The sequence below is a fragment of the Anneissia japonica genome, unplaced genomic scaffold (genome assembly GCF_011630105.1).
Source record: "Anneissia japonica isolate Jap-2015-1 unplaced genomic scaffold, ASM1163010v1 scaffold432_len584295_cov189, whole genome shotgun sequence".
Lineage (NCBI taxonomy): Eukaryota > Metazoa > Echinodermata > Crinoidea > Comatulida > Comatulidae > Anneissia > Anneissia japonica.
Window position 1 is genome coordinate 439,326 of NW_022725334.1, and position 19,813 is coordinate 459,138.

At 32.2% G+C, this 19,813-nt stretch overlaps 1 protein-coding gene across 1 annotated transcript in view; it reads right to left on the minus strand.

Annotated features, from left to right (window-relative positions):
• LOC117112702 overlaps positions 1–19,813 on the minus strand; it is an 82,628-nt gene that overhangs the window by 10,236 nt on the left and 52,579 nt on the right. Inside the window, exon 9 of the mRNA XM_033255842.1 lies at positions 10,808–10,884. Within this exon, the coding sequence (XP_033111733.1) occupies positions 10,808–10,884 (77 nt within the window). The remainder of the gene's footprint in view (positions 1–10,807; positions 10,885–19,813) is intronic.

A 19,813-nucleotide genomic window follows, 5' to 3' on the forward strand; every position in this document is an offset into this window, starting at 1 on the left:
GCATAGGCAAATATATATATAAAATAAAACTCGTAGAGATGGTAATAGATTTGCCTCAAAATTTATTAAGAAAATAGACGAGATCTTTCGGGCGTAACCCTTTATCAAGTCAGTGGCATATATATATATATATACTGTATATATCATAATAAGCCAAAGTATATTAAATTCATATTAGTTTACTATTATTTATTGAGAACAAATATTTTTCATTACATAATTGAAAGTGTAGGAGCATATGCCAGTATCATCTATATTAGTGTTCCAAGTTCAATTGAATTTTTAAAAAAACAATTACTGTATAACATTTTACATATTTTTTACATATACAATTATATTCATAAGAAACATTGCCATAAGAAACATTGCAACACTATTAATATTTGTGTGATTAGCAAGACATATTACCTCAGGGAATTTATTAAGTATACAAAAACCATTTCAAGAAACATTTAATATCATTAAAATTCTATATATATAAATTTACACATTCACGATAATGCGAGAATCCTACTTATATTTACGGTACCTATACTTTTCACACATATTTCTAACAAGTTAAAGGTGCAACAATGAAACTAGTATAACATGCAGTAGGCCTACTAACATAGAATACCTTTTTATACTTTGCATAGAGAATTACCTTATCATTACCAGGTGAGACCATGCTAGATTGTGTCCCATGTATACTCTTTGTCTTTCTAATGTGGTGAAAGTGCATGCAATGTAAAATAAGCACTATATATATATAAATATCAAATCACTCTAGACCTCTGTACTATGCCCTATACAAATCCCACTTATTATTATTATTATTAATCATTATTATGAATATTGTGCATATGTTAATTATGCAAAATGATTAGGCATCTTTCGGATGGATAATGGTGATAATTAAATAATATTAATATTATTATTATTTGGCCACAGGATTAGATACCCACATCTTGTGCTGGGGTCTCAGCCCACGGTACTTTTTGGCACAGTTCTGGCCATTTCCTGATTTGTAATTGTTGTGCCGAAAATGTAATAAATAGGTCTAAATTAATTAGCACTAATATGTTAAAAATAATAATATTATAATTAATTAATGGTAGTATACACTATATGAATTCATTGAAGTAGAAACGACCCTTGGATTATTGTATAGCATGATTTCTAAATTGATTTTTATAGTGCCTTGAGCACTTTAGTGGAGATGTGCGCATAATAAATCTTATTATTATTATTATTATTATTAAAAATAGTTGCATAGACTAACATTAATTCCTTTTATCATCAATATTTATTAACAAAGTAAATTGCTCATTAAAATCTTCAATAATTCAGGCCAAGGGATTATCCAGCAAACAGTCAAGATGTCTTTTTAGAGATCAATGATGAAATAAGATGTCTAATTTTAGAACAATGATTTAATACAAAGGTCCATCTTCTTTCAACTATCTTGTTATGCCTTCTTAGGCAGCTTAGTTATTTGATGATAAATGCAGTAAATATATATAAGCAGAATAATCCACAAGTTTTAAGATGTTTGGGTAGTAAAATTTACTTTAAATAGTTGTGAAAAAGGAAGATGGTACAACGACAAGTATTGCGTTGTATCTCTTACGTCGTATACTCACATTTATATGCATTGTCAAGGCATTCATTAGTATATATACTCATTTGAGAATGCTAAACATCTATAACCTTGAATAAATGTGTTACGAACACTTTTGAATACAATGAACTCACATAGGGGAATTGACGGTATGATTTTTTTTGCATCATTGCCATTTTTAAAACACAGGTCTACATATATTGTTCTGTGGGGAAAATTAATTATTGAAATAATTATCTTGGTATAATTAAATATTTTAAGTTGAAGGAGTCATTTAATGGTAACTGGAACATTTTTTATAAGGTTTGAATTTGAATAATTTCATTTTTAAATGTTTAAAAACAAAAGCAGGCTAACAATTGTTCATCATACAAAAGCAAAAAATGTACCATAAGGCTTCACTACTGAAACAAGCACAAATCTCTGCTGTTCCAAGAAACTTCCTTGCCATTGATATAAAACTTCATTCATATTGCCACCTATTTCAAGCAATGGGTCTACTAATTACTGTACACCTACCAGGATGTTGGTAGTTTATGAGTGAAATACTTACCTGGATACTATACTAAGGTAGTATTCTAATATTTATTTTTCTACAAATAGAAAGAAATGTGAATGAGCTGGTGGTGGACTATTCTATTATTTCTAGGTTGTTCCAATTGTTGGAAAAAGGGCAATTGTTGGTTTAGAATCAATACTCATCTAATCACAGGCATTTACACCATTCGTTCAGTTACTATGGATATCTACTGTATATCTGTTCAGATCCACCTATAGCCCCAAACCTTAATCTATAGTTTCTGAATCAAAGCATTACTTGTATATTACCTTTTTAAATACCATTTGTATTAATCTTTCTCTATTAACAATCAGCATTGAATATTCAAATTTAACATTTCAAAGATAAAACAATAAACTATCTTAAATGAGATTTTGAGTGTCTGTTTTGACAACAATAGTTCCTGTGAGACATCGAATATCTATTGTTTTTAGCTTATCTTCTGATTTATGAACAAAACAAACCTTATTTTGTGTAAAATACAGAATGGATAGTAACAATGTGAAAAGAACAATGCAAATTTATGATTCTACTATGTTTCAATTACTCCCTAGTGGACCACTATAGAACATTTTTATGCCTGGAATAAATTTCAATATATGTCAAAATTTGAATTTAATCATATCCACGAGAATTATATTTCATAGACATTAAAAATTACCTCTTTAATGTGTTAAAGTTGCATAGTCTACTGTGTCATTATGTAAGAAAACTGCAAACAAAAGGCTCTGACTTGAAAAATGATAGTGTTTGTTGCTTTAAAAAAATGTTTTAGATTTTTTACAAAGAGATATATCTTCTTGTACCATAAGCTTTTGTAGCTCACAAGCTGGGATTTGGCAGATATAATGTTCCACTACATTATACTTTTAATACTTGTAGATGGCAATCATTCTGATGTGACAAACATGTTCTACATAAATCTTATAAGGAGGCTTATGGAGTTGGGTTTTGTAGGGTTTTGTTGTGAGAAAAAATTCTGGAATTTGACAGGATTTGAACCAGGGATAAAGGGAGGCGAGCATCTTAACCACAAAGCTATTCAACTCCAACCTGTCACTGTCATGTCCGTGGTAGACCAGGGAGTTGATCACTATAACTCCTAAGACACTTTCTGTAATTACCTTCTTTGAAAGGCATGTTATGTGCACACAGCTAATCCACTAAAAAAAAAAACTCTGTATTAGATTTAAGAATTTAAAGGATTGTCTACCGCTACACTGACCAAGTAATTGCAATGTAGCTCCTGCGTGCCCCTACAGGGCAAATCTGAAATTTATACATTCATATACAGTACATTTATGTTTTTTACATTTATAATTTCGTTTTACATATTACATGTGAAACGTGCTACATCTTCATAGGTTCAGATGGTGTTGCCCTGCAAAAGCTAAACGGCTTTGTCATGAATGTTATGAAATTCATGAACATAAATAAAAAGGTGTCACCAACAATTTCACAAGAATTATTCACATTAATATCTAATTTAAGCCTAATCGTGATTTGTCAATTTGAACATACTTAATTATCACTGTAGGGAATACTAGAAATCTCAGCATCGACAATTTTTTTGATATTACATTCCTTTAACTCACGGCAATATTTGACATTACGAAAAATTGCAAAATTTTTGAAATGAGAGGGAAACAATTTCGTATACAGTACTGTAGGCTGAGATGTAATATAAGTAAAACAGATAACTAAGCATCCAACAATGATATGTTTCATGTTCAGTTATGCTATTACTAAATATAGTGTTTGCATGTCATTTTTTTTTCTGTTAAAAAATATAAGATGGTAGTCGCAAAAACGGGGGTCATGTTCCCCTAACTAAATCCGCCCCTGCTAATATTATTATTTGTAATCAGAATCCTAGATCCTTGTAAAACGTGTTGTTTAACAATTAAATAGAACTTGTAAATTATGGCATTCTGCATGATGCTGCATGGTTATGGTATGTTTCATTTAAAGATGCTAGACTAAAGATGCAAACAGATTAAAGAACAATTACGTAATTCCTCTTTAATTTGCGACTATACTCAAATATTGATCCTGGTACAGAGAAAAGGGTGCACTGACATTCTTTCATGATGTCCCATGATGCATTGTGTTATGCGTAATATTTTCCATCGTGCCTCACGTCACAATGTCTCCCATTGGTGCACTAAGTCATATTATTTTATCCAATCGCTGACTGCACCATCACATGTCCCACGATACACTATGTTATAATTCTTCGATTATGAACTGAGCAAAGATGCTTGCCGTGATGCACTAATCCCTAATGTGTCCCAAGATGCCCTGTCGGATTATGTCTCCCATGCCTGGAGTCACTATGTCTCCAACATGACGAATCCACTGGTTATCCCATCAATGTACTAGTCCATGATAAATTTCTTGATCTTCTGCCCAGATATATATCCAATGATGCACTATGTGAAATGCCTCCAATCATTAAGTGATCCATTATGTGCATCCCCTCTGATTGAAAATGATATTGTGACGACAAAGATGCTATCATTTAATAGACGGTAATGAGTGAATGTATAATCAGACAATACCTGTAAAAGCCTGCATTCTCATTCTATGTCACCAACAATAAACATAGACTTGCCCAGACGTAGATATGAAGCACATGTATAACAATGATGGCGACAACTATTAGCGCCAAAATGTAAATTTTTCAAAATTTCATGTGGTACTTGAAAGCATTAATATTTACTTTAATGTAATATGAAAAAAAAATGTTTATGCCGAGTTTATGAAAGAGAATTAATTATTCATGATGAGATAGATCGATCGATCGATCGATAGATAGATAGATAGATAGATAGATAGAAATCTTTCTTTATTCTGGATACTCAGTCAGTATTATTACACTGTTCTTCCCTGGGGTCCAGGGTATTATCTTAAACTACATTAATTTACAAAATAAAATTAAAAGAAAAATGCATAAAAATATATAAACCGTATATACATGTAAATATAGATAATATAAATACAAGAAACAGAAAAGAAAAACAAAAGGGGAAATTAAATGAGATTTTTAAGGGATTGTAAGGAAAGTGAATGAATATTGCTACGAAGGTCTGATGAGAGATTATTCTATAATTTAACAGAACAATATTTAAAAGTTCTTTTTCCAAAATCATTTCGCCATTGTGGTAAGACTAAGTGTTTTTTAATTTACTTCTTGTATTTATGCTATGGTAAGTATCAATTAATTTGTAAAAATTAGTTAAATATTCAGGAACAGTGCCCGATAAGCATTTAAATGTCATTAAAAGAATATTCTGTTCCCATTGTTGGTTTACATCCTTCCAGTTAAGAGATTCCATAAGGTCTTTAACAGGTGTTCTAATATCAGCATGCAAAATAATTCTGGCTAGTGTATTTAGTAAAACCTGGAGTGAATTAAGGTGCGCAGCTGTGCAATTGGACCATACAGTACTACAATAATTGAAAAAAAGGTAATACAATAGAATTTGCTAAAAGTCTAAGAGAAGAATTTGGTAAAAAAAAGATAGAAGAGCGTATAAAAGTATGTATCGGCCGAGTGAACCTACCTACTTCGGGATATCACAATCACTGCTACCACTTACCCTGAGTCCCGCCCCGTGAATATCGTAGCTAGGGTCCCACGAAACAATAGTGCAAATGTCAGTAAACATTCCTAGCTTCTGATTGGTTAGTTGTTCAGTTTGATTGCCACTCCGGATAAGCCCATTACTTTTACAAACCAAATACACCACACACAAAGATACAGATTAAAATTAGTAATTCTCTGGAAGGGCTGGGCCACAATTAGAATCTAGTCACATCCAAATGCGTCCTTATCCTTCTTTCTCGATTGTGTATTTTGCCAGTATCGAAAGCTGGGTTCCAATTGAGTCAGTCTTCATAAGGTTACAGAGAAATGATTGTGCATTGGTTGTTGAATTTGCAATGTTTAAAGTATAACACTTTGCCTCACAGGTTAAATCTACCCAACCTGGAATCAGTGATCAGTTACGATCAGCTGTGCTGCTCCGTATAACATGTTGAAGGAAATAAAGGTCGGATCAACCAAAAATCAAAGTTGATGGGAATCGAGGGACAGGATGTTCAAGGGAGAGATGGATGGATACAGCGAGAGAAGATTGGAAGCAATGGAATTTGTCGACCACAAACACTGTTAACAGTAGTGTATACAGAGATTCATTATTAAACCGGTATGGGATAAATAGCGACCCACATCTAATGACAGTATATAGTAATGACAGTATAAACAAGTAATGTATGGCATAGAGTATATTGAATGGATGGATTTATAGGTGTCAACACAAAGGATAACCCACAAAAGTCTGAATCCAGAGATAATCCCCTAATCTTTTTCGGAGAGAGCCCTGCGTTTTTTAACATGCACATGGGCCATAATGCACACAGGACCAATGGCTCAAATGTTTCATCCGAAAGATAATGCGCTATCGTAGGCCACCATCTAAAACACAAGGACAGCAGCGATGGGACGACCAAGGGATGTCCATAATTTGGCGCACACACAGTGGCTGTCCTTGCTGGCACCATCAATGTCTGTAGCACCTCAAGATACACTACACTATGTTTTCTGTCCAGTTTTGAGTCTCTGAGCGTGCAAGATATTTAGTTGTTCTTGTGGTGATATGTTGACACTGGCATTGCAATTCATGAGCGTGACTAATTAAGCAATAATTCTATAAATTCTAATAGCTTCATTATACATGGTATAAGTAGTATTTTAATTTCATCAAATTCATCCAGTACAGTACTGCAATTTATATAATCATTTTTTAAAAATAATTTGTCCATTTTTGTATGGTACCGGTGGATGAAACAAAACTTGTATATAAAAGCATAAAAGTTAATTCATAAAGTTCATCTTAAACAAGGTTAATAGTAAAAGAAAAAAAATATATTATATTTTAAATTCATCCAATATTATGTTTTGCAGTGCTTGAATATCTAATCACGATTTTGAATAATTTGTCCCTTTTTTGCATAGTCCATAAAACAAAACTGGTACATAAAGCATAACAAATTAATTCATAAAAGGAGTCATATGGAATAAGGTTAGTTAAAGAAAATAATAATAATAATTCATCCAGTTTATGTTTTGCAGTGCTTGAATGTCTAATGAGGTTTTTTAATAATTTGTCTCTTTTTGCATAGTCTATAAAACAAATCCGAGTATAAGATGATACCCGAGTTTGAGGAAATACAATTTTTGTATGTCGGGGGTATAAGATGACACCCCCCCCCCCACACCACCATGTTTCACGGTCGACATTCCTACTTTTTACTGCTTTTTATATGGTCTTGATATTGCATCTAGCTGGCTAACAACGGAACCAAATGTAGGCCTAATCTTCAAAATAACTGTAATACCATTTTATGGGCTTTTAAAAGTTCATCAAAATCTTATTTCCCCACATTTAAAATTGCGTTCATTCACTACTAACAGTAAGTAGCTTCAATTCAATAGTAAATTTGCGTGATAAGGTCAACCTGCACATAAGACGAACATGATTTAAAAATCAAAAATGTGTATGTGTTGCGCGTATATTAAGAGGATCCCCTGTTTTTTTTTTATCATAATTTACTGTTTAAACATGTCTTATACTTAAGAATATACGCTATAAAACCTAAAAGGAGTCATCTCAAACAAGGTTAGTGAAAGAAAAAAGAAATGTATTTATTTGATTGATTTTTATAATGGATTCTTTGGCATTTTGATTGATTTGATATCGTATTAATAAAGAGATGAGTAAGAGAATGATTGATTAATTAATTGATTAATGATCGTTAACTTGTCTGACATCATTTTAAAACTCACCAATCATGATAATTTATCAAATATAAAAAAAAATATAAAAATATTTAGTGGAACATTTTGTATGTTGTGAACAGTTTGCTATAGTGCGAGGGTAAGTTTCACAACGCGATGATGCAATACCTTTTTTAACAGCTAGCGCCAAGGCTTGGCCTATATTTGTGTGACCCACTGAAATATGCTGTATAAGGTTTTTTTTTTTTGACATTTTATTAGCAGGCCTCAAAATAATCTCATTCAAAATTTTTCAGTTGCTTTATCTTCCTTGCCTACATAGAATGTATAAATGTTTAAATGCATCTTCTCAACCATTAGATTGATTTTTTTGAAGTTCTTTTTTTTTTTAGATTTCTAGTGCTTATTATATTTCTTGCTCTACGAACTTATGCCATTTTACACTTTATTTGCCTAAAGCCATCACATCGAAAGGTAGGCAGTCCTAGGCATGGCCTGTATCATCATATTGTGGTAAAGGTAATCAGGAAATGGCATTAGGTCGTTGAATAAATAAAGGTCAAATGGACGTGTATTACCGTAGACAGTTGGTTAGAAATGGACCTTTCCATTAAATCCCACCCCTTGGATATTGTTCCTGAGGTCCATGGAAGGACAGAATAAAAACATACGCAAATATCTGTGGGACAACACAGCGATTTTTTTGCAGCTCGCAAAAATGACTTAAAAACCCTATATGTGCGGCCGGCCAAGCAACATTGGCTAGAAAACACAATGTTTGTTTACGGCTCGACACCATTCATATATAAAAAGTAACATTAAAACTGAGAATAAAGTGGTGTAAAAGCAAGGCTTGGATTTTTTTCGAAAGCCCACTAGAAACTTGGGTGCAGCCCTCAGTGTTAAATCAAACATTCACTTTGGCACTCTGTCGAATTTTATGCCCACCCCTGTTCTAAAATATGCACAAACCCTGGTTTTTTTGTATTAGTGAATGCAGAACAAACATAAGACCCTATGGTTAGGCTCAGCACAAACCAAATTTTCAGGAGTACCTAATTTTTTTCCTTCCTCTGAGTCACATTTAAAATGACTAAGTAATAAGTAATAATAAGTAGCATACAGGTGTGAATACGTAAAAGCTTAAAAATATTAAGTGTAAAATCTGCCATAATTGATTATTTTTGATTATCGCATTTAATTTATATTATATTTCTAACTCAACTACAAGTAATCCAAGATAAGAAAAAAAAAAACTCTCCATGTTGATAAAACTCAATCATCAGACTATTGTACCATAGTAGAATAATTACTTTGGCCTGTATTACCTAATTGTGTCTGAAAAAAGCCTAGAGTGACCTTAATCTCACAATAGATTGATGAATTCTATTCCACAGGTGACGGATGCATCGGAAGTCAACAACACAAAAAAGGAGTACAAGATCATTCCTCGGGGAGTCTTGTGCACTGCGCTTGACAAATACGGTAATCAACGTACCATATTCGCATCTGCTTATGTTTGAAATGTTTCTAATTTTTGCAAGTTCGCATTACATCTAACGAGCATTATGGGACATGAATGGTTTTATTGATGTTAATTATATTGAATTTAGAGATGCAATGCGGAGATAGAAATCTAATGTTAGGCCGTAACATTTAAAAGACTCTTAGCTAAATACCAAGATGTAATATTATATAATTGTGGTAACATCTTATTTTGAGGTTTTGAAATATATGATTTACTCCTTTAGAAATTTTAATGGAAAAAAGTGAAAAACAATTTAGACTATAATATACAGAATATGCTAAACAATATTTAAAAACAATACCATTTAATAAACAATTATAATAATAGTATTATTACCTTAATAATTAATTATTAATTGTGCCAGTATAAGTGGAATATCCTCTAAGGAGTGATTAAAGATTGTTTTAAATACTAATTAGTGTCCATGCCACATCATATGCAAGAATAAGAGCAGAGATCAATAGTTTCACTAAAATACAATAAATATCTATCTTGAAACATAGAAATTAATACCCTAAGACTTGTTATTAATTCCCAGAAAGACATAAAGTTGTCAAACTTTAGTGAAGTTAAGAAGAAAAAAATTCAAGTTCATAAAAATGTACATAGTTCCGATTATGAACAGTTACCACCAGCTTTAAACGACATTTTGGCTGATCCAGAATTTGCAGCAGTGGCACAAGTGGCAATCAAAGACATAATATCTGATGAGGGTAGAACCTATGGTCAAGAGAGGAAGGTTTGGATGTCCCCTTAAATACTGTGGGGGTTTCTCACCATTTTAATCTCTCATAAAATGATTTTACACATTTTTTGCCACTCCCTGGATCCACCACTGCAACTGGCATACCTGTTCTCTCTAAGCATCTAAAATTATATATCATAATAGTTGAGCTAAAAAACCACTGACATTTATAAATAGAACATCAGTAGCGTGGGAGAGATTGTCCAATTGTGTACAAGTACACCTAACTTGATAAGTATTATCCCAGGATTAGGAACATTCAGTTATGATGTCACAGTGGTACAGTCTTATTCAAAATTTATATCATGATTCTTTTGTCAAAAGTGCTAGGACAATAAAAAAAAATCTGCTAATTCAAAAGCTTCAAATTTAGAAATTTAAAAGCACTTGCAGCGCACTTTAGTAATTTATTATTATTATTACTACTCTAATGATTTTGCATTAGATCGGCCATCTTGTGATTATATCTAAAACCCTGTTTTGAATGCAGATCAACTAATTATATACGATTCTAATTTTTGTATATGTATAAAAGCTTCCTCAAATTGAATACAAAAACAACAAATTCTTACCTGCTTTCTTCGCAATATCTGATGCAGAATTGTTGTATTTCGTATTGACGGTGAAAGTAACCTTTGTCTTCTTTACTCTAAAATAAAAAAAAGAACATTCTAAATAAAAAGAATCCCAAATGCTAACTTTCTTCATGAATGGTTTACCATTATAATTGTATCTTTCATTATTACAACAAAATTGATTTACTGTACTTATGTACCTCCATCCATATTTCCAAACTCAATATCATCCTCTTTCCTCTCTCTCATCTCCATGGTTACTCCTCTATCTCACTAGGATAAATGTTTACACCTGTACATGTTTTAACGAGACACAGCAGCATACATTGAACTCAAGCAAAAAACGTACATTGAATTTCAGGAAAGTTGTTTAATGTGAGTATTGAATGCTCGTATCCAACATTAGTCAATGTGAATTTTGCTTCCAACCAAAAAACATTCAGATATAGAACACGTTGTATAAACCTGACTGACAGTATGGGTACTAGACCTAATGTAAGGATAGAAGACTACGTTTGTTAAATGTGTTCTTGATTAAAGAAAATAGATTCAAGTTGGATCCTACACCATAAACAAGTAATTTCCAACCATGGCTCCAGTTCTCAAATTAGACCAATTTATTATCTATATAATTGAACTTCACTGCAAGAGGCTGTCCCCTACCCAATATAGGAGCAGTAATATAAAGATCTCAAAGTTATCAAAATGTACATTTGTTTCTGATTATTCTAGAATTGATTCACTGGGAAGTTTTCGTTTTAGAAGAAAAGACGTTCTTTTACACAAGAGGAGACAAGTTTTGTTTTAATAGTCATCCTTCGAAATGCCTGAAATTTTACTGACATTTTTTTACAAACATCATTGGTTCCTATGGTGCAATCTACATTAATTACTTGAAAGTTTATTGACAAGATAATCTCGGTAACAAAGTAGGTCTATTAATCATTCTGTACTTTATAACAAGACTCTTCTTCACTGAGGTATTGCATGCATCAAATGCACTGTCAACATTACCAAATATTGTATGCCCATATATAGTCATGACGTGTCTATATATGGTCATGATGTGATGTCATCATGACCAAATATAGGCATGTCACATGCTTTGGTAAAAAAAAATTGGCAGTTTGTCCAGGGCTTTAAATGCATAGTAAATATATCAACTTTTAGTAAAGGTTTGTAATTACGTGTGTGAAGACAACAGTGTCTTTAAAGGAATCAGTAAGTCTCACACAGTAAGGGAACCCAGACAACCCAGGCCCTCCTAAAATTTAAAAAAAAAATAAAATAAATGGAGAAAAATAGAAAATTATATTCAAATTGAAGTGTGAGAGTGGCATTTCCAGCCATCTAGAGGTGCCATAACATATTTACAGTAGGACTGAGGTGGTGGACTCCCCTCAATCTGTGAAAGGTTGATCCCTGGGCTCTCACTATTTTTTTAATTTCTAGATTCGCCACTGCCATGTAATATTTTACGTTGTCTACCTGATTACTATATATTTTTACCAATATGGCTACTCTATAGTACAAAACTATTAAATAAAAAAATCTTAAAATGCAAATATGATATTATATGGCATAGAATACTAAGATGTTTCGGAAAGAGAGGTTCACTGAACTCATGCCAAGCTTACGCACGCCAAGATAGTAAAATGATTAAACTATATATAAAAAAACAATAAACTGATACCATAGGACAATTGTTTAAAATGATGATGATTTAATATTATATTATGAATATAAATAAGAAATTGTATTGAATTTTTTTAAATTACAAAATTTATGGAATTTTTTATTATTGCTATTAAACAAGATAATTATTGGTGTGATGGACAAGGAACTAGATGGAGATTTTCATTCTAAAAAAAAGCTTAATCTTGTTTTTATCCTAGACAGAATACTATGTGTTGTAATAGTCCCTTGATCTGAATCAATACTCCTCAACACCCCTAAAAGGAGCAAAGAGAGGTGGGGCCTGTACCTGTTCTAGGATATACCTACCCTCAACAAAATTAGCCCTGCAACACACTGTAGCATTCTATTCCTTAACAATCTCCTACTGTGATTTCTGCTATGTAAATTGCTCATCTTGACATCAGAGCGCGGAGGAAATTACCTCTCATCTTAGGTGAGTGAAGAAAATTACTGCTACATTGAATATTATTCATGATTTTGATCAGTGTCAACAAGACAGCTGGTGAGATAATAAGCTACTAAAGCTAAAACAAAAAAGAGTAATGCACTATAAACTGGTAGTCTCAGCAAATATATCATCTATGAAAATGAAATGCAGTTCCAACAACACGCCTTCCCGATGTAAAATAGACCAATCATCCGGCCTCATTATACCACTGCAATGCTGTATCTTAGAGTGTGATATGGGGGTGGGGGAGCATGGGTAGGGGAGCATAGGTCGAGGTGATGCAAATGCAATGAGAATATGAGGGAAGGTTGGCTGAAAGTATAAGGTTATAATTTTCAGCTACTTCAATATACTTTAATTTATTTTTGTTCAGTAATTTTTCAGTGGGGAATGCTGAGGATGAATGCTTTATCTCATGGCCATCGGAACTGCGGGCTGGGGGCCCGGGCTCCCCACTTATTGGCAGAAAATATATAATGTCTATGCAGATTTGTGTATGATTGGAAAGAAATGCTAGTGGCCCCCACACCACCTCACTTTGAAAAATGTTCCGCCGGCTCTGTATCTGAGGAGTGCCCCCCCCCCTCACTTTGAAAAACGTATCTGTATCTGAGAAGTGACTTACTATAAACACTGCATCACTGTCTCAGAATTTTTCTGGTAGTATAATTTTTTTTTAAATTTTTGTTATGGTGTCTTCTAAGTTTCAAAATCATATCATTTCCTTCAATCACTACTAATGCTATGTTCTGAGTTTGAGATAAATGGGCTAGCTAACACACATAAATAGATCCCAATCATTTGATTGGTCGATTTCGTACCATGTGACATTAGTTATAAATTTTCCCCATTTCATCAATCATCACGAAAAATTTTGTTCTGCCGTGCATTTTTTTTATTACCTGTATTTTCCACTGCACTTTGACTATGGATACAAAATGACTTCAACCTAATACAATCTTTTGATTAGTTAAAAAGACGCTGGACTGACTTTTTCCCGAAGGTTAAATCTATGAAATGACGCCACGTCACCTATAACCATAAGCCTACTTCTGGTTGAACTTGTCTTAGCGGTGTGCAATGTATCAGAGATTTTGTTTACTCATGGAGTTATGGTTTGCTGTAAAGTAGTTTAATCTTCTTTTTATCGAGTCACTACGTAGCTAGTGTGTATGATCTAGCTTACGTAGTGTGGTAGAAAGATTCGCAGGTAGGATGATACCTGACATGGGCCGCGTCGTGAGCGCTCCTACTGTGGCCGGACAGGGGACTATGGACCAGTACACCGGGGTAACCCCCTACTCTTCTCGAACGGTGTACTGGGTTCTTTAAAGTGCACACAAGCCAATCGTGTATACTGGACCTACGGTATAGAGTCCTTATCCGAGAAGACTTGACCATCACCGGAACCATAAGCGAGCATGCCGTTCGAACCAGCGCCGATATTATGGCTGTATGTCATGGTTCCCGTCTTAACCGCTCAGCCAATCGACTCGCCAGTAGTTTAATAGCATGGCGATACCTCAAACACTAGCTCAAATTTGCGCAAAATCCGTGCGGAATTTGGCCCTTTTTTAAAAAATACGTGGACGGATTTGTAGCGTAAGCATAGCCCTAGGGCCTACACTGTATAGCATATGCCTAGTTTTGCGCGGAGGATATGCCCAGGCTAGGCCGAATCGATTTGAGCAGATGGGCTTGGGTGGGGTGAAATTTTGGTCCAAGGCTAGGAAGGGCCTATAGCCTATGCCCATGTAGGCAACAGGCATAACTTTTACAGTCTGGGATACTTGCTTGGTTGGAAGATGATCAAATGACAAGGACCTATTTAGGTGTGGTATAAAACAAATAATGAGTGTCTTGTATTCGTGCAATGAATGGAAAGAATATTTTTATTTGTTGAAAGATTGACTGTTCCATTCAACTTATGAAAATATTCTTTCCATTGCAATCATAAACAGTCACTATTTGTATAATATTTAACAGCAGATTATTCATATTTCCAATGTTTAAACAAATACATATAAACAAGATATTAAGAAAATGTCTGATGAGGAAGATTTATTCTGGGATGCCTGAGTTGGGAAGAATTGCACTTAGCTCAACTATCAGAGTTGCTGGTTCAATTCCCATGGTAGTCAATATATTCTCTATTTTCCTTTACTCTAAGCTATCACATGGTTTTTGCAAAGATTCAATTGGATCTTCTGTTAATAACAACTTCCTGGTTAAATTCGGTTTATTTTTATTGTATCAATATGATGTATAATAGAAAAACCAAGAAAATAGCCAAAGCTAATCAAACTTGGTACAATTTAAACAAAAAAAAACTTATACTAATTTATTGCATCATTCCACAAAGCACCAGTATTGCTAATATCTTGAAGTGAATTTACCTACATGAGTGAACAAGCTCTCAACGTGAGGAGACTATAAAAGCAGTTGGTAAACTAAATGGAATGGGGTTTAATATACTGTAAAACCCATTAACATCACCAAGAGTGCACTGATAATTTCTAATATCAGCAGGTAATTGATGAAGCTATATTATTAAAAGGTTTAAAGCTTTCATCATGAAAACATAAAAGCAGGTAGGTAGAATCTCTAATGTGTTTAGGTAAATTAGAATTATTGGCCTAAACAATATTAATAATCAAACATGATATTAAATATTTGAGAAAAACATATGTCCTCTTTCCAGATTTGAATGCAATTCTTGACTTTAAATCACAATGGGGACAGATTTTTCTCAAATACTTATTACCATATTTAATTATTACCAGTTGAGATGCTTCTCCATACCAAATTTATTATCATGTAATTTAATAATAACTATTGATAATGATAACAATAATAATAACAATGATCAAATAATTTTCAATGACATAGCAAGGAAGAGCAATATGGGAAACAATACCAACATGGGGAAAACCCTGTTGTGTATACCGTAGTATAGTATGAGAATGAAATATACTAGCATCTTCAAACTGGACTGAAAAAGCATAGTGAAGAGTGGGTTAAAAGAGAGGACAGGTTCTTCCAAAGAACTGTAAATATTACTGCAGACATTCAGAGTTTTACTTTTATTTGTATTGTATAACATGATGTTTTTTTTTTTATATTAAATAATAAACAATAAAAATTATTAGAAAACCACAAGAAAGAAATTCCATGTAGTATTAGTGCTTTGGTTTTCCATCATTAACAGCTATGCAATCAAGAATGTAAATCAGGGGTTTCATCCTGGGGGGAGGGGGTATGCAGAACTGGGGGATGCAGAAAATGTGAATGCGGAACTAAATATATATTTTAGTATTTTATCTAATTTTTAATGGAACTAACCTGCCGCTGTATGGGCACCCCCTCCATTCCCCCATCCACACCAAATAATATGAATATCTAGGTAAAGGGGCATCCATATGCAAAACAAAATAAAAACTATAGAACAATCATAAATTAAAGAATACAATCAATAATAAAGATTAGTATAAGACCATAAGAAAGAAATAACCATAGTACACAGACTGTTATCATTAACTTGCTGCAATGCAATCATAGTAAATCCCTTTAAATAGAACTACCATAATCAAAATTTACAAATATCTAGGTCTTCTTTAATGGATTACTATCATGAATCATAAGCAAGTTCTTCATCTTAGATTTTAACAATTTATTCAGGAAATAAACAGGCCTAAGGAATTGTGTTTGTAGAACATGAAATTTACTACACTTGATCCAATTGCCGTATCAGTAGAAGTACATGTATTAGGACGTAATTCCTTAATAACATTTGTATTATTGCCTTTAAAGCAAATTTATCCCGACTATTAAAATTCATTTTCAATCATTCGTTTAATCATTCATTTATTTATTCAATCAGTATACTTATACATTTAAAATAAAATATTCAAATATCTACTTAAATATACATTCATTAATTTTGCTGACTTATTAACACAAGTATTTATACACCCAAGTTATTAACTTTATATTAATTTACTTTATTCATTCATTTCCTTTCTTTACAAATTAACTCATTCATCAATTCCCTCAATTCACTTCATTATTCATTCAAACATCAAAGACGGTTTGGAGCAGAGATTTCCATTCAGGTTCTAAACCTCGTTGTCAAAGGGGTTTCAAACCACACACTGGCCATTCTCGGGCGCCCATGCTTAGTTAACACAGCTTGAACTGCTGACGGGTTGTGAAATAGCCAACGCTATGTTTAAGCCATATGTGCAAGCATTTCATGGCATATACATTAATAAATATTGTTGCTGCCTCAAATTAATATTGATGGTAACATTAGACCTGATATACCAAGAAAAAAAAAATAAACATACAGAAAAGATTGTACAAAATCAAATAATTATAATTCAGATCAGGGATATCGAAAGTAAAGAAATTACTCTGGCTCATAAGGAGGCGGCTCTCAAAGAAAATATCCTTTAATTATTCAACTATTATTTTACCTGACCTTTCACTCGTTCATCCATTTAATTACGGTAAGTTATTAATCTATTTACTAATTGACTATATTAACTTTCTTATTCATTCTCTCATTTATTCATTCATTTAGTCATTCAATCCCTATTCATCCATCAATTTAATTATTCTTTAATTTACTTCAACCATTCATTCACTTGTTCATTCAATTAATTTGTTAGTTCATTAACTAAATTTCTAGAAAATAAAAGTGTAGATAAAAAAATACAGAATATAGAACCATCTAAGATTCAATCTTTATCTAAAACTTTTGAATAATCTACAGAGAAATAAAAAATGCTCTAAAAATTGCTAGAAACAAAGATATTTTTAAAAACATGTCTACAAACCAGTGATGGTTGTCGGTTCATCAGTCGGTTAAGAAACGATAAAAATCATTGAAGACAATGTGTACACAACTCTTCCCTCCTACCTGTAACAGATGTTACTGATGGGATAGTATTGTGCAACACTAGTTTTATTTACTCTGCAGATGAAAGTTAAAACCCAGAGAAAATTTGAATTCCCCAAACAAACATGACATCATATCATAATTATTCATCACATAAACACAAATTTCAAGACAATAGCAATAAAAAAATCAAATAATGCTAATTTCAATCGTAGGGGATAATTTTTTTTAATGTAAAGTCAAGTTAGCATTATATATGGTTTAACATAAACATTTTTACACTAAACATTTCATGACTTGAAAATATCTGAAACATGATACATCAAAATTGTCGGTAAAGGAATGAGAAACAGCATATGGGGGTATAGCTTTCTTGCAATTCAAACAAACGATTTTGATATGTAAATCAAGTTTAATTACATCCAGAAAAGCAAGTCAATATTTGCTAGAAATCTGAACGAAGAACAAAACATCTAACATGTGTAATTTTCAATGACATCCAAACAATGTTGGCTCTTCATTAAAAAACGAAAACATTGTTTTTTAAATCTGTGTTTGAATGTTCCTTTATTTACAAAGAGCTCATATGTGCAACAATTCTTTTCAGATAGTAATCTATATTTAGGTCAAAATGGACTGTAAATTGTACTTATATTATTTTAGTTTATACCATTCTTTTTGTATAAATAACCTAATTCCATTAAGATATTGATAACTATATTAAAGTTTTCAACTGCTTTAAAAAACCTGATAAAAAATATTCATTGTCACTTGAATTTTACTTGAAATTATATTTTTGTTATTGTTTATTTAAAAGTATATATATATATATATATATATATATATATATATATATATGCTTTATTTAAAAGGTTATAACACACATTGTTTTTAAATGTTCCATTGATTTAATATTTTAACTGTTTTAATGTAATTTTATATATGTATATTAAACTTACTGTTATTTTATTTTTATTTTTTTGATGTTGATTTATTTCCTCAAATAGTGATTTGCATCACTAAAATCATTATCAAAGAAATAATTAAATATAATGTATAACTAATTATCTACTATATCTTGTAATGTTATATTTTGGATTGTATATGCAGTAATGAACTAAATTTCAATTGAAACCTATGGTATGGTATACATTGACAAATAAAATATTTCTGTATCAAATAAGGCAGCAGCTTCCCTATGAGCTGCCCACTGGAGACACTACATTCCAAATCCTCCTCCTATTATAGCTCCTTGATTAGCACCTTAGGCCTTGTTGTATAGTGGTATTACACATTTAATAGAACCAGTTCAGAAATTAAAAAAAAACCATTATCAATATTCAGTAAAATATTAGGTTTTTAGAGGAGTAATTATTGATTACTGTGTTCATATTAATTGTTTAATTTTAAGTGCCACCAATTGTTTTTATTAGTTTAGCTGAGACTTCATAGGGGTAGGGGGTAAAAATATAAGAAGCATTTCTCACGATGAATTTTCTGAAAGCGTGAATTAATATACACAATTTTCATTCTTTCAAAATACGGCTCGTAAAAGCTTAAAACGTTGTAGCTTTCAGGATTCCCCTATCTCTATCCTTCTAGCCATAACTCAGGCGTACGACCCTCGGTTGATGGTTCACATCAAAGGGCCAGGCAATATAACCTTGCACAGGGGCCTGTTCTCACCTAGCTATGCCGCTGAATGTTACCTATTTTTTGGTTTTTTTTAAATGTTTTTGATGTTTTCTTAACGTTTCATAAACTTGTTCTTTTCTTACTTTGTTTAATATCCAGAAATATGTCTTCCATTTTTTATGTTCTTTGCCTTTCTTCTTCTTTTCAAGGTCTTTTTTCTTGTAATTGTTTTACTATTTTTGTGTTTCTTTGTTTGTTTTTGTATTTATTTATTTTCTCCACTTGTTTCTTTCTGAATATTTTAACTAATGTTTGATTTTTA